We start from the raw sequence: 16,322 nt of genomic DNA, 5'->3' as shown, positions 1-16,322 counted from the left end.
ATTTTGTGAATTAATATGTAAAACCAGTAGGGTTGTTTTTAAAAAAATATAAATTTTAGTCCATAATACATATACTCTCTTCTCTCTATATAGGCAAAGCATTTAGGTATTATAGAAATTAATTATTGCCATAACAAGCATTATTGCTTCTAGTAAAATACAGGGATGAGATTTTTCCGCTTTTTAGCGGATTTCCGCTTTTTTCGCTTTTATCTCTTGAATTTCAGTTTTTTTATAAAAAATTTCAGATTATCAAAAAATTTCACTTTTTTTTATAAGTATTCCGCTTTTTCAGAAAATTCACCGATTTTCAAAGAGAAACAGAAAATTCAAACTACATAGCTACCAATCCTTTCTCATTTTTACTTATTTGAACTATTTTCTCCCCTTTTACACGCAGCAGATAAGATTTTTCCGAATTTTTTACCCGCCTTCCAGATAGATCCGATTTTTGTAGTTCAAACGACGCTGCTTCTGACAAGCCTTTTAAAGATCCCAAGCCTGGAATCTGCTAATATCTCGATTCTTATTCACACGATTTTAATATCAAGCATAGCTTTTCATATTTACGTGTAGCGATTCTTATTCGCGCGATTTGAATATTGTACGCTGCGATTCTCATTTGCGAGATTTAAAATCCCGATATTGTGATGCGTATTTACGCCTTTTTAAAAACCTATGTAGCGATTCGTATTCACGCAAGTTTAAAATTCAATGTCTTGATTTGCGCCTGCGGTTTATAATATCAAACATTGATTTTCGTATTTATATTGATTTTAAAATAAGGCATTGGGATTCGCATTCGCGCATTCTGAAAATTATGCATCATAATTCTTATTTATGCAATCTAAAAATTACGCATTATGATTCGTATTTACGCGATCTAAAAATTATGAATCGTGATTTGTATTTACGCGTTTTAAAAATTCTATATCCCAGTTTGTATTTTCTCATTTTCAAAATCGTATATCTAGTTTCATATTCATGTGATTTCAAAATCCATAATTGTTATTCATATTCACGCAATTTTGAGATCAACTATCGCAATTCTTGTAAGAAGTAAAATTTTTTTAAATTAGTTATTATAAAGGTGACTGTTTTTCTAACGACGATTATTGGTATATGTAAGTGTTACAACATCAGAGAAACTGGAAGGGAATATATTCAAAACTTACATTCTGTGCTTGCAAAGAAGAAAAAATAGGATTTGTCATAAGATGTTTGAAGATGGACTAACGACTAAATATAGCAAACATAAAAGATATAGCAAACAAAAGCAATCACTTAAAAAGGGATTTAATTTTTTTTTTGGAAAAAGTGTTAATTAACTCATCAAAATTTTATTTATAATTGCTGTTATTTATGCTATAAAATGCAAATAAAAAGCAATAATCTAAACAGTTGCTGATTGTCATGTAATTTTTCAAACTAAAATGGCAATTTTTGTATGTTAATGAGTTACTATATATTTCTACTTCACTGTTATTGATATGTTTCAGAGGGCTCTAGTTAGATTAGACTATAATATGAACATAATGAATCGGTCCATTGTTTTTTTTTTCCCAATATTATTTAAAAAGTAATATTACTGATATATTTGCTATAAATCACATAACAGTATTTATTAAAGGAAATGAAATATTAATGTATATTCTCAGTAGTTTTAATTTGCTAAAGCAGGTAGTTTTTCAAGAAATAATTGTCTCTTATGTGAACTGAGGAAAAATATAATTTCCAGCTTTTCAATTCGTAATTTTTATTTTCACTAAATATTAAGTATCAATGTAATCATTTATATAATAATAGATTAGTACACAATTGTATGTCAACACATTATTTATTACTTTAAACTGTCTGCAATTTATTATTAAAGGGTTGCGCTTGCGTAAAATTTACTATCGTGGAAATTAAACTTTTTTGCCTTTTGGCTAATCTCATCCCTGAAAATAGAAGAGAATAATTTTTAAAATTGGTCTTAGATTAAGGTCCTTGAAAATTTTGTTGAGGTCCTTGAAAAGTCCTGGAAAGTCCTTGAATTTCAATCTCATTATAGAGTGGGAACCCTGAATAGTAAAATATAAAGAAAATAATTAAAAAATATAAGGGGAATAGTAAAATAATTAAAAAAAACCTATTTAAATTCAATAAATCAAATCTATTTTATTTTTTTAAATTGTGATTTTTGCTAATCTTGCTCTATAGTTAAACACCAGGTTAAATAAAGTATTTTTCTTTGAATTTCAATAAAATTTAGATCACTTAATTATGTTTTGATGCATGAGTAGATTCACCTCTTTTTCAAAGTTCTTTGAACATGCTCTTAAGGAGACCTTCCTTATCAGTAGCACTAATATCTTGAGAAACAGTAATAAGTTAACCTTGGAACCTGATAACGTAATTAATATCTATGAGTGAAGAAAATTGTTTTGTTTTGGTAAAGAAATGTATATGACACTGCATGTTAAAGTCATACGTAATCATGTTAAATTCAAACTTAATAACAATTAGTGAAAATTAGACAAACATAATAACAATAATTAGAGAATACTGAAACAAAATGTAGACAATTAAAATTTTACAGTTATCAATATTGCAGCCAATTATTAGAAATGCCAAAAATATAACTGAAAATACTAGTCTGATCACTTTAATAATTTTTATTTATTACAAAAGTTGGAATTATTCAAACTTTGCTTTTTTTTAAGGTTGGAGTCTATTTTTATGACAATGGTCATGGGCGACTAGAAGACAATGATATTTTTAATCATCTGTATTCTGGTGTACAAATAAGGTATTTATTTAAATTAAAGTAGTATTTTAATGAAATACAAGTTTGTTTTATTAATAAACAATTTTAAATTATGTTTTTCTTACAGAACTGGTAGCAATCCTATTATTTGTCGGAATAAAATTTGGGGTGGCCAAAATGGAGGTGTTCTTGTATATAATGGAGGACTAGGTATTTTAGAACAAAATGAAATTTTTGATAATGCCATGGCTGGTGTGTGGATCAAAACTGACAGCAATCCAACCCTTAGGAGAAACAAAATTTATGATGGTCGTGATGGTGGGGTATGCATCTTTAATGGTGGAAAAGGTAAGGCTTTCTTTATACACACACTCTCTGGCCAAAATCCAGACACACGATTGTTATGGTGAAACTCTTGAGATGTATGTGGACAATGCTGCACTCTCAACTCTTGGGCAATATTTGAGGAAAGGCCCATTTCTCTTCTCCATTCACACGTAGGGGCTTGCACAGACGTGGTTTGACATTATGGGTCTTCAAAAACTGGACTGACCTTCTCAGATCCCATTGAACACCTTTAGGGCGCTGATTATGTGGCCAGCCAAATCGAACCTCCTCACTGCAAGCACTCACTTCAGCTGTCATGGAAATCAATTCCTATCAAAAACTGGTGGAAAGTCTTAAACAGACATCTGGGGTCTGTTTAGAAGAAATTTGGATCCGTTAGCGAACCCTTCACAAAACATCTTTTCATAAAAACAAACCCTTCACAAAATAATTTATCTTTTAATCGGACCCTTCACAAATTTGTTTATCTTCATTATTGTTTTGTTAATCGAATAAGGGGGGGGGGGAGACGGTTCGAGACAAACTAAGTTTCAATTTCAAATGCAGTATTCTAAGAAAATATTTCTACTTTTACAAACATCGTGTGCGCGTTCTTATTAATATTAAATCATATTTTTTTGGTAAGTAAATAATTGATCAGTTTATATTTATTCATAAAATTAATTAATTGAATATTATGTAAATAAAAATTAATTTCTGGCAATTTTTTAAATAAAATATTATAAATTTAAGGATTGTTTAAGTTTACTTAATGCGTAACACATTAAAAGAGATACATTACTAAGTTGTGTTATTAAGAATGTGAGCGATTTTGTTTCCATTATTCATCCAAAATGAATATTCTGTGTTGAGTATAGGCTAAATAACAATTATTTGTATGTTGCATCTCTAATTTAGTAGCAGCAATTGTTGAGCAGAATCTTGTATCTATTTACAATTTAAAAACTACTTGATAAGGTTTTTTTTATCAATTTTTGCAATAACAGGTAACTATTTGCACAAAAGCAGGACCCTGGTTGAAAGAATGTGATTTAACGCTTATTTTATATTCACAAATTTTGAATAGTTTTTTCGCAATTTAACAAAAACAGGACCGTTCACAAAATATCTGGACAGGTTGTTATCCTACTAATTATGTGCCTCAGGATGCTATTTGCACAAAAGTAGGACCCTGGTTGAAAGAATGTGATTTAACGCTTATTTTATATTCACAAATTTTGAATAGTTTTTTCGCAATTTAACAAAAACAGGACCGTTCACAAAATATCTGGACAGGTTGTTATCCTACTAATTATGTGCCTCAGGATGCTCTCCACTGGGTGTCCGGATACTTTTGGCCAGACAGTGTATAATATTGTATACTTTATTTCATTACTTACTGTTTGAAATCATTTAGTAATCAAATTGTGGTGGAAGTGTAGGCCAAATTACAAAAATGCTCTTATAGGACAACTTCCTTACCCTGCTCTTCCATACAATTAAAAACACCCGCTACATATTTTAAAATATGAAAGTGATAAAGGCTCTCTGTTTATTTATAACAAGGAGTTTTTACTATGGAGCTTGAGAAATACTGCTTTAAGCCATTTAGGCGTCATTTTTTTCCATCCTTTACTTCTTGCGATTAGTTTTACAAATGGCTGGTTCCAATGTTTTTCATTTTTTTCTAACCAAATGATAGGATAGTTGCGAGCCAGATAGATGATTACTATATGCAATAATGGAAGAGACATTTTGATTTTTTTGTCATTTTTTAAAAATTTCTCAAGAAATATTTAAAGGATTATTTTATAACTTCAGAGATTTTTAGTTCATGCGATTCTTCATACTTAGCAATAAAAATGAAAGCTTTCAGAGGTGTGGGAGACCGACACTAAATTACGTAAGAAAACAAGTATTTTATGGAAGTAACACCCTCTGTCAGAAAATCGAGCAATAAGCTTGTGACTGGTATCGAATACTTTAGTTGTTAATTTTAATAAATGCGCAAAATTTCGTAATCCTAGAGAAAATGTTTATTGAGACATGGACATTTTTATTAAAAACTAAATTTTTTTTTTTTTTTTTTTTTTGCCTTTTTTTTTTTTTTTTTTTTTTTTTTTTGCTTTATGTTTTTTTGCTATAACTTAGTGAATATAAATGGAATCAAACAACATTTTTGGAGCAGTTTAAATTGATTTACAAAATAATTTATTTAAAAAAATTCATTTAAAACTGCACAAGCTATAAGTATTTAAGGTAGTTCTTTTATGCTCTGCATGTGCCAAGAAAATGTGAAAAAAAAAATTTCTTCTTAATTTTGTAGATAAAAAAATCCTTTAAGCATTTCTATAATTTAAAATGTCAAAAACTCAAAGTGTCTCTTCTATTATTGTAGGGTAGTGTATAATATATATTTTGGTCCAAAACATGACTATTCTTTTTCAGTATTTATATTTATTATATGATTATGCATGGTTACTTACATCAAAGCTATAAGTTTTACAAATTTAGAGCTACGAGGATTTAGGCTTCTTTGATAAAAATTCACATTATGCTGATTGTACGTAGTGTGGAAAAAAGTTATTATACTGGGTAAAATTTTACCTTATAAGTGAAGTTTTGGTTTGTAAATACTGCTCATAAAAATTAAATATATTTAATGGTTTAATGTGGATGTCTAATAATTTTTAAATTAAAGATGTTAATCTTCAATATTTTGTGAAACGATTTGCATTAAATCTTTTTTTGTAATGATTGATTAATTACCGCTGTATTTCTTTTTATTAATTTTTAAAAGCGATATAACAATTGAGTGAAGACTCTTAAACTATCAAAATAGGTTATAAAAAAAGATAAATTCAAGGCAATTATTTTTTTTGTAAAGGCTGAGCATGTGGCATTTCTTCAAATGTAGTCTCAGTAATATGCTAAAATGCATTTTAGAATTTTGCTGAAAAATATATCCTGATTAAATTTGTGAATAGATTTGTTAATAAATTACAACTATCAAGGAACTTTTTATAATAGCTGCAGTAATTAAAAGATGTGCTATAAATTTAGTAATTAATATTTTGAAAACTGTAAATACATTTTAATGAATCCAGTTCTGATTTATTAGTTAGTATATTCTCTAGTTAGCTAGTACTCTCCAATATCATTGTGTTTTTATTTTGTGATGAAGGCCATAATAATTTATTTACATACAGGAGCTGTTAAACACTAATATGATAATCTTTTTTTTTTATGATGATTTTCATATATTTTCTTAAAATTTTAATATACTATAGAATTCCACTTTTGTTTGTATGATAAAAAAAAAAATGCTGTATGTATGATAAATGCTGTTTGAATGATAAAACCTTAATATCATCATTGTATGTGCTGAAGCTCAAAAGCGGTCAATGTGCACATTGCTACAATTGCTTCTTCATTAAAGTGCAGAATTGAGTGCTTTCTGCATTTTTCTCACTATCTTGTAATAATATTCTGATGAATAATATTTCAAATAATTTGACTATTTATGTTATAGTTATTTATCTGATTTATTCTATTAACTAATTTGTTCATTGTTTGATTGTATTTACTTGAATTTAATTGATATAAATAGATTACATTATGTTAAGAGAAGTGAGCAGAAACATTGCTGCTATTCCAGAAAATATCTTATTTTCACTTTAACGAGTGCCTAGTAAGTAATGTGCAGATTACTTAGATCATATGAGTAATGAAACAATTTTTAGCACTTTATCGAATCCCGCTAGTTAATTTGCCCATTACCTTGATATTCTGCTGACTAACTGAGCAATAAACAGAATACTGAGCTGCTGAATAACTTTTTGCACTTTAGCATAAACATATATTTTATATTAACACTTTTTTCTTAAAAAATATAACTAATTAATACTTATTTGAATCATTATTGAACCATCTTTTCTGCCAACCAGGTATATTAGAAGAAAATGATATTTTTCGCAATGCTCAAGCTGGTGTATTGATTAGTACACAAAGTCACCCAGTTCTAAAACGAAACAGAATATTTGATGGTCTTGCAGCTGGTGTGGAAATAACAAACAATGCCACTGCAACACTAGAGTACAACCAAATTTTCAACAACAGGTTTGGTGGATTATGTTTAGCAAGTGGTGTAAATCCTATTCTTAAAGGTACGTTATTATAAATTAATTAAAGTTAGTTCATATAAGTTACTTAAAGGTTTCTTAACCTATTCGTAAAGGTAGTATTTATGTCATGCAATTAGTTACTTGTTGCATTTAAAATTGGTTCTTTTTTTCTATTAAACATAAAGGTAACAGAATATTTGAAAACCACAATGCAGTTGAAAAAGCTGTTAGTACTGGTCAGTGTTTGTACAAAATTTCTAGTTATACAAGTTTTCCAATGCATGACTTCTACAGGTAAGTAATTTCTGCATAATTTTTATCCTTTTATTTAATCTACTTTGGTTATTTATAATTACTTTTGGGCTCATTTTGCCACTGTGTGTATCTTTACATGTCTGGGAATTGTAAATATTGTAGTTTTATGTGAACAAAAATATTTTGTTGCAAATTTTTTGTTATTTTTAACTAAGCATAGACAATAAAATTAATATTTGTAAACTCATATAACAAACACTTTAACTTTAAATTAAATTCAACTTCATGTTAAAAAAATAAATAAAAACAATTATCCAGATGTTTATTTATAATAGATGAAGATAAATTAAGTTCTATAAAACAAGTTTTTTCGAAGTCACTTCTTAATCTTGTTTGCTCTTGATTTTATTGCATTAATATTTTTAAGGTAAAACCAGAGTTCTAAATTAACTTACTAAACTTGATGAATATATTTAATTCAACTTCAAATTATTATTTGGTTCTATGAGAATTTATACTGATTTTGCTGCTACTGACCCTACAATTTATTATGAAAAATGAAAATTTCCTTCTCAAATATCCAGAAAATTGGGAATTTGGTTGTCTTGACAATGTTTGAATATATCCTCTAAGCTTGTTTTGCATAAATCTGTTAAAAAGAAGAAAAAAATCACATTGCAAAATTTTAAACCACTTCAGCAAAAGCTTTATATAGTGTTTTTGTAATATGAATCCAGAATATAAGAGAATCAGCAAATCCTGGATTGTTGAAAATTCTGCATAGAATGCTGAGAATCTCAGTAAATCATAATAAAAATCTCTGATAAAGAAATAAAAATGAAATATTGTTCATAAAAATTAATTAAGATGTAAAAAATAAAACTATCGAAAAATATTGAAAATAAATCAGATTAAAGATAACTACATTAAATTTAAAAAACAAACGAACATGAGATTGCACACACACACAAAATAAATAGAAGAAAGAAATTGTTTTTGACTCTCAACACTTAAATTATCTTTTGTGTAAAGATTTTAATTCATATACTACTATTTAATATTCATTATTATTGCTATTTTATTTTCTGCAAAATATTACTTATTGGGGCAAAGGAACTTTATATTAGCAGAAATGAAAACATATTAAAATAAAAAAATTTTAGTTCCTTGATTTTATCTTTATCTTTTTTTTTAAAAAAAAAGTAGATTTTACATTCAATTTGTGGCAACTCGATATACAATAACTCTAATGTTTCTTTAACTCTATATTTTTAATTTTGTGTTAATTTTTCTCGGTTACTCAAAGTTTACTTTCAATAAATTGAATTTTTTTCTATTAAAATTACTTATTTTTTAAAGCTTAAGAATACCAAATGCTTTTCCAACTACTAACGAATTGAGATTTTCTTACTCCTTTTTAAAATTCTCTCCTTATTGATAAAGCATATCTTTAGTCATTGAATGAGAAAGGGGCAACTTGCTTTCTTTTATGAGTATCAGGACAAACTCTTTTAATGCGCAAATTCAGTTTTAGCAAGCAATATTTTGTCATTCATTAATTCAAAATAAATTTCCCAGCTCAGCTAATCCCTTTTTTGAAAATTTACTTTACAATGTTTTTCAGATCACTGAGTTTCTTTTTGTTGCCAAAAGTTTTTTCTTCTTCCCATTTTCAACAATGTTTTTTTTTTTTTTTTTTTGCTGTGAGTTTATCAGAACATTAACTAGCTTTTGTATTGACTGTTCAGAAATAAATAAAATTGAGTAAATACTATATTTATAATTAACAATGTATGAAATGTCATGATTTTTTACAAACCTGGCTTTTTTTATAAGTGCTCAATGATAACGAGCAAACGATGCGGTTCTTTTGCCTGCTTGATAAATGAATTTTGCTATATTTTGTTTTTCATAAATATGTTTCTATATGTAGCATTATTAAATAATGAAATAGTATTTATTTAATGAAACTCTGTAATGTTTGGATAAAATAGGGTCTAAAATTATGTTAAAATTTTCTTGCAAAAGTCAAAGAAATTTTATTTCAGAAATTAAATGGAGTGCTGAGAACTGTTGGTTAATTCTGTAACCTCAAAACCTAATATAAGAAGGTAGTGATTTCAGTTTTTGTTGTTACAAACTGGTTAAAACAGTCAAAAACTTAAATGATAGTTATGAAACTATTATGCTTATGAATTTCATCATACAGTAAGAACTCAACAATCCATAATGTGCAAGAATTCAAGTTCTGGATACTTAATCACAATTTTCATAATTACCTTATTTTTCGAGGGGTAAATTCTGGATGGCTAATTTTTTTTTCATTGAAATTATTAAATTGGCACATAAAGTATTGGTATAGAAGCATTTATATATAAGTATGACATTTTATCAACAGACAAAACCATAAAAAACTGACACTTGTAGAAACTTGCTAACCCAGCATTAAGTATAGGACAAACTTTGTTTACAATAATTAAAGGCTAATTAGTGCATTTGTTTGTTTTTCTTGTTCATTGATAATTTTTAATCTATTTTGCAGGTGTAGAACGTGTAACACGACAGATCGAAATGCTATTTGTGTAAATTGTATAAAAACTTGCCATGCAGGTCATGATGTAGAATTTATTAGACATGACAGGTAATATAAATTTTATATTTTATTTTCATGATCTAGATGCATCATAAAATTATTTAGTATTTCATTTTTTATAGATTATTATAATTTGTAAATATTTGCATGTTTGCTCAAGTTTTTCATGCGTCATCTAGATTCTCTATCTTGCTAAAAATTTTGAATATAAATATTTACCATTTGATTGATCAAACATTATTACCAGTTTTTAATTGAATGTCTAATGTGTTTTTATTTCTTTTTTTCCCTTCTGTCTTTGCAGGGGTGATTTGGCCTTTATCTTTTCATTTTGATTATATAATGCAGCTTATTAGTAGTTTTAAAAAGACAATAATCTGTTTTGCCATAACATTTTTTTTCTTTTTTAATATTTTCTGAATGTTTAACGTCTTTCTAATTACATTTGTAATATTTTAACAAGGAATGCTTGCAATATTTGTTTAGCAAATGTGAAGGAACTAGTATCATCATGAAAATTGAGACATTTAATCAAGCTTTATAATGTTGTCTTGTAACAGAAGGAAAAAAAATATTATAAAATTTTCTTCAAATAAGGTTCTAGCATGTGGATAAAAACAAGATAGAAATAAGTTTTGGTCAAAATTTTGCACTTGTCTTAAATTACATACTTTATAAAACTTACTCATTATTTTAATTGTCCTCTTTAATTTTTATGGCAGTTCATTCGAAATAAACTCAAAAGTTTCTTAAATGGAAAGTGTTTGCTACTTACCTGTACTTCATCAAATTTATGGACAATTACAATTATAATAAGCAACTAATTATAATCATTAAACATATCAAGTTTATTTATCCTGGAAAATATAAACTCTGACTGAATTAGTTCTTTTTTTTTTCTTTTTTAAATTATACACCAAACTTCTATATAATCATTGAGTAGGCAGGTTGAAAAGTTTTTTTAAACACATTTAGTAAATAAGTTTTCTTCTTTTTTGGGATAGATTTTGAGCTGAATGCATCATTGAATCACTTTTCTTCAATTGCACTTAAATCTTCTGCGGGTGCAGCAAAAATTGATTGTAAAAAATCGATCAAAAATTGAAGTTGTGGAATTTAAACTTCCTCATGACCATCTAAGACTTAATGAAAAAAATTAGACAGTAAGATAATGGTTGTATCACTGAGATACCGCCATTCTGATGTCTCACTTAATACGCTGGAGTCCCGTACTCCTACAAAATGAAAGTCTTGCCTTCTCCAAGGCTAAACACTCACTTCTTTCAATTTTTTTTAAAAAAAAACTACCTCTATACTTGTACATTACGTTACCATAACTTGTTGGTGGCATGACAGCCACAATTGTGAAAATTATGATTGACAATTTTATCAGCAAATTGCAAATATGCCAACAGAGCCAAGAAAGGGGCTTTTATGAGAATATTATTTCATATGGAATTTCAAAGTGTGCAGTCTACAATTAAAAAAAAAATTCCATCTTGTTGGAACATCCTGTACATTTTTATTCTTGCGTAGCTCTAAATTCGTGACTTCTGTCCCGTTTCTAAGGATCCACTTATTTGTACTCTGTCAAACTCCAATAATATACTATACCACCTATTCCTGATAGCATTGCTCGAATACGTCATTTAGGACAAGCATCAGTTCCTAGCTGTCTAGAGATTTCAGCTTAATTTTTCTTCCTCTGCTCCAATATATGTGAATTAAAGATTACTAGGTACCCTGCAGTTACCTGGCAAAATAATTGCACCGGGTACTTAGACCCAGTTTTTAAACTCCAGGTGTGGTGTAAGGTAACCAGCGCCGGTTAACACTCATTATTAGACATGACCCTATAGTAACCTTAAAATTATTCCTACTTGTAAATCCATTTATTGTAATCTAGGAATAACTGTTAAGGCCCAACAAACTTTACTTTTGTGCAGAACTTTAATTCAGGATAACCTCATTAAAATATACACCTTTAGGACTGAGAAATATGTTTGTTAAAAAGATGTATCCGCTTAGGAAAAGACATAATAACTAAGGAATCTAAACTATTTTGTCTAAATTTGTATGGTAGTTAAATATATACAAAATTACGTTGCTATTTTTTTTAAAAGTTAATAAAATCTTAGTGATTAAAATGCAGAGATAAATGTAGAAAATGCGATGTTTGTGTATTACTCTTGTACTAAATTTGCCTTTAGAACATAAATAAATAGCAATGTGTTTTTATTAATTGGATTTGTAGACTTAGAATTTTATAGAAGTAGACAACAGTTGCTATTAACACTTTAATTATTCTAAAGCTATTATTAAGTTTAACATTATGGATGATTAATTTACCAGTAAATAAAAGCACATGTTAAAACCGAGACAATTGTTTTAATAAAAATAGGTAAGCAAGTTTTATAAAGGTTTTTTTTATTTTTATTTTATTTATTTAAAGCACAAAAAAAAAAAAATTCTTACATAACTAAGCAAAACAAAAAACTTACTTGGAAACATTTATTACATTTTCAGAATGTGTTGATTTAAATTTAATGTTGAAAAGAAGGTACTATAAATGAAATTGACCATCGATAACTTTAAACTAAATTTTTACTAGAAAACAATTTTCTTTATTGTTCATAGAAGTTCTCTTATTGTCAGGTTAACGATGGAAAGTTTTTTCTCCATAAATAAGCACTAATGCAGATATGCGATAGTTTCTTATATTAAGTTTTCCGTGAAAGCAAATTTGCCCCTTTTTTGTTGCTGTCCCCTTTTGTCTGTAGACAGTTTAAATTTACTAGGATACAGATATTGCATGGCAACATTAAAGATAATGAATCTGCTTTATTAATCTTCTGTTCAACATTGGTAAAAAGAAATCTTTTCACCGTGTAACAGAAAGTTTAAGAGATTGCACTAAGATACAATAATTATAAAAGTAATTTAAGTGCAATGGTATGTGTAAAAAATAAACCAGACCATGTAAAATTTTAAAACCCTGTACATTTCTAACATGAATTTATTAAAGTGTTTTTCCTTTTCATAAAACTTTTATTTTTAAATGTCAATTTTTTTAAAAATTGTAATGATGCTTACTTTAAAAACTAAGATTAATGCAGTTTTAATTTTCAAACCTATGACAAAGCATTTAAAGTGTTATTATAATGAGTTCTATGTGCCCCCTATTCTCATCACCAATAGCATTAAAGAAAAACTTTTACTCTGGAAATTCTTTGCTTAATCATGAGGAAACATATGATATTGACTGGAAAAATTGAGGAATTTTATCATATTCTTCTCAGATCAATAATCTAGCAGGTTAGAAAAATTTGAAAAAAATTTCTATTTAGTTAGCAATTTAAACTTAGTTTTCAAATAGCAAATTACTACAAGAAAGGTGTTTTTCAACAGGCTAAAGAATAACATTACAATATTAGCTTTATAAATACAACCTCTTTTATTTACTATATTGTAATTTTTACCTACTAATGTTTCAATAATTAGATTCGAGTCTAAAATTATACTTTGTTGTGTTGTAGATTTTTTTGCGACTGTGGGGCCGGTACACTGAGTAATCAATGCCAACTTCAAGGGGAACCAACACAAGACACTGATACACTGTATGACTCTGCAGCACCTATGGAATCTCATACGTTAATGGTGAACTAAATAAATAAATAAAAGTTTCAGTGCTCCGAGCTAGATGTCTTTCTGATATCGATTGCTCTGTTCATACGTGGAAGGTTTCTCTTTGAGAAAGACTGTCCAGCCCATCACATATGGTATCTAGTCACAATCAAGACCCACAAGGTCTGTGCCACTTGGTCATTGTGCCGATTTGGCACAACCCAAGACTTTAGTGGATTACCTATTTTTGCCAACATGACTGCCAAGAGTGTGTCCCACTAGACAGGACTCCGTGCCGCATTCTCTCGATCGTCCTCTTTTATATATATATATCTTTATACTGTTACTGTTTATGTTGTTGTAGTTGGCGATCAACGAGGTGAGCAGAGTTCTACGTGGAGAAATCAGGTATATAAGTTTGTGCATTGTAGATTTTTTTTTGTTTACTTTCACTAGCATTGTAAATAGTCACATATCATGTGGATACGAAATGAAAAAAAAAAAAAAGATTGTAAAGTGAATCACTTGTAATTACAAAAATTTTCCGAGTGAAAATGATATATGTTTTTGTCATTTGTTTTCTTTTATATTTAAAGAAGTATATACATTTCTATACTTATTTTTTATGATGAGAGAAAGTGTTTTCTAAAACCTTGTTCATCGAGATATTCTCACAAAGCATGGGGAGCTCCTTTTTTTTGTTGTTTTCTTTTGAAAGAAGCTGCAATCACTAAATAGCAGAGCTGCTCAGCTCAGGTTGTTTGAGCTTTTTTTTTTTTATTTTTCATGCATTTAATAAATTTTGCTGGAGGAAAAATATCAGTACTTTTATTTACTGTAATCTTTATGTTCATCCATTCCAATGTTCAAATTTAAATTATTTATTCTTGTATTTTATATGACTCTTTGAATACAAATAAATGTGTTCGTATTCAGGCTGCTTCTCAGAATGCCTAAGCCTTTTCAGATTCCCTTTAAATGTCCGGCATTTTCCCCCATAGGCTTTCCAAATAGGGTTCAAACTATATTTTCTTGCATGTTGATTTGTTTTGTATCTCGAGATGTCAACTACTACAGATTTTGTTGTTGTTGTTGCAATTATCATGGAGTTAAACCAATAATCATAGTAGTTCTATGTCGACTGTAAAGAATTCTGTTCTTAATCTTGCAATTTTAAAATATAAGTAAGCGTAAATAGGAGTTAGAAACAGCAATATGCTTAATAATTATCTTAATCTATTTGTTTTCACACGAGTTTCAATTTACTTATTTATTGTTCAAAAAACTGAATAAATAGTTTTATAAGTTTAAATGTTATTGTATAAAAAAAGTATGGAATTATTAGAATGATTATTTAACCTGAATTTGCAGGTCGAGCTTCCATCCCATAATTAGTTATGGCCTCTGATATTATGCATTTAACCATACATACGAATCCACCAAAATCAGAACAAAAGGGAATAGGGCATTTCTGTGAATGAAATTCTTCCAAAGCAATAAAGAAAAATTAATTGAATATAGTTTGAACACATCCTCAGGGTAAATGACTTAAAACATAAACTAGCGTGAATATATTTGTTCTCATTGAAATATGTTAATAGTTTAGTAAAGGGGTCGAAAGGAACTTTTATTAATCATAAGAGAACTTAATTGGTTTTACACCTTTGTAATAATATGAATTCCTCTATAATTTAAGAAAAAAAATCTATTATGGTTGACATCATTAATAATGTGAAGAATTATTGATACATTTTACCTTTTTGTTGATATTCTATTTATTCAGTTCAAATTTTAGATTGGTTAGTAAAAAACATTTAGGTTTTTTGAATTGGTGTTCCTTTGAGAACAGAATGTCTATTTATGTGAATTCTTTTAGTATTTTTTTTTAAAGAAATTTGTATGTGGTATTGATGCAGAGTGACATCCAAAATCTATGCAAATTTTATATGAGGTGTTTGTTCACTACTGTTGAGCTGCTATTTCTTGACAGAAAACGAAGAGGTATCCATATTATCCTGTGCCTTATTTGCAGTTTACCTGAAACAACTTGCCCATTCTTAAAAATGCATTGCTGTACTAGAATGCACTGTATAAAAATACTCCCCATGCTTCTGTAAGTATTTGCCAACATGTAAGTGCATTCATAAAATATGTATGTAGTCTGTAAAATGTGTTTCTGTGTCCTTATTGGTGCCTCAACTGAAGTGCTCATGTAAATTACAACAGGCTTTCACACTGACTGAAAGTTGTATTTCTTCAGGCTTCTTCACAATAACAGAAAAAAAAAAGAACTTTGTATTTATGCCAATAACAGCTGTAATAATTCAAAGTTAATTCCCATGCAAAACAATTACTATGCAAAAAAATGCACCGAATAAAAAAAAAATGTGCAGAATATCAAACCATTATTTGCTACTGGTGATGTACTTTCTTTGATAAGCACATATTCACATCAAGGGATGTTTTATACAGTATTAAATAAATCCATTTTTAAAGCTGCACCAGCTTTGCCCAAAATTTTATCCTTTTTTTTTAAGTTGTAAAATTGAGCATTATGCATAATGCTACGAAATCAATTAAATATGCATTGCATGCCTGTCACTAAATTTAATTTCTATTTCATTTTTTAAATAAAAATTTATGAAAATCA

The 16,322-nt window shown here is 28.1% G+C and overlaps 1 protein-coding gene across 2 annotated transcripts in view; it reads left to right on the top strand.

Annotated features, from left to right (window-relative positions):
- Positions 1-16,322, top strand: part of FBXO11 (F-box protein 11) — a 48,087-nt gene extending 31,765 nt beyond the window's left edge. For both annotated transcript variants that reach the window (XM_087159958.1, XM_087159959.1), the window contains exons 15-20: positions 2,706-2,791; positions 2,877-3,097; positions 7,024-7,242; positions 7,386-7,494; positions 9,998-10,096; positions 13,585-16,322. In XM_087159958.1, coding sequence (XP_087016084.1) covers positions 2,706-2,791; positions 2,877-3,097; positions 7,024-7,242; positions 7,386-7,494; positions 9,998-10,096; positions 13,585-13,714 — 864 coding nt within the window. In that variant the 3' untranslated portion in view covers positions 13,715-16,322. The remainder of the gene's footprint in view (positions 1-2,705; positions 2,792-2,876; positions 3,098-7,023; positions 7,243-7,385; positions 7,495-9,997; positions 10,097-13,584) is intronic.

This window comes from Parasteatoda tepidariorum, chromosome 3 (assembly GCF_982258835.1).
Source record: "Parasteatoda tepidariorum strain Cologne lab strain chromosome 3, Ptep-v5.0, whole genome shotgun sequence".
NCBI classification, from domain to species: domain Eukaryota; kingdom Metazoa; phylum Arthropoda; class Arachnida; order Araneae; family Theridiidae; genus Parasteatoda; species Parasteatoda tepidariorum.
The sequence above is the reverse complement of the archived record's forward strand: the minus strand, read 5'-3'. Positions and strand labels throughout refer to the sequence as shown.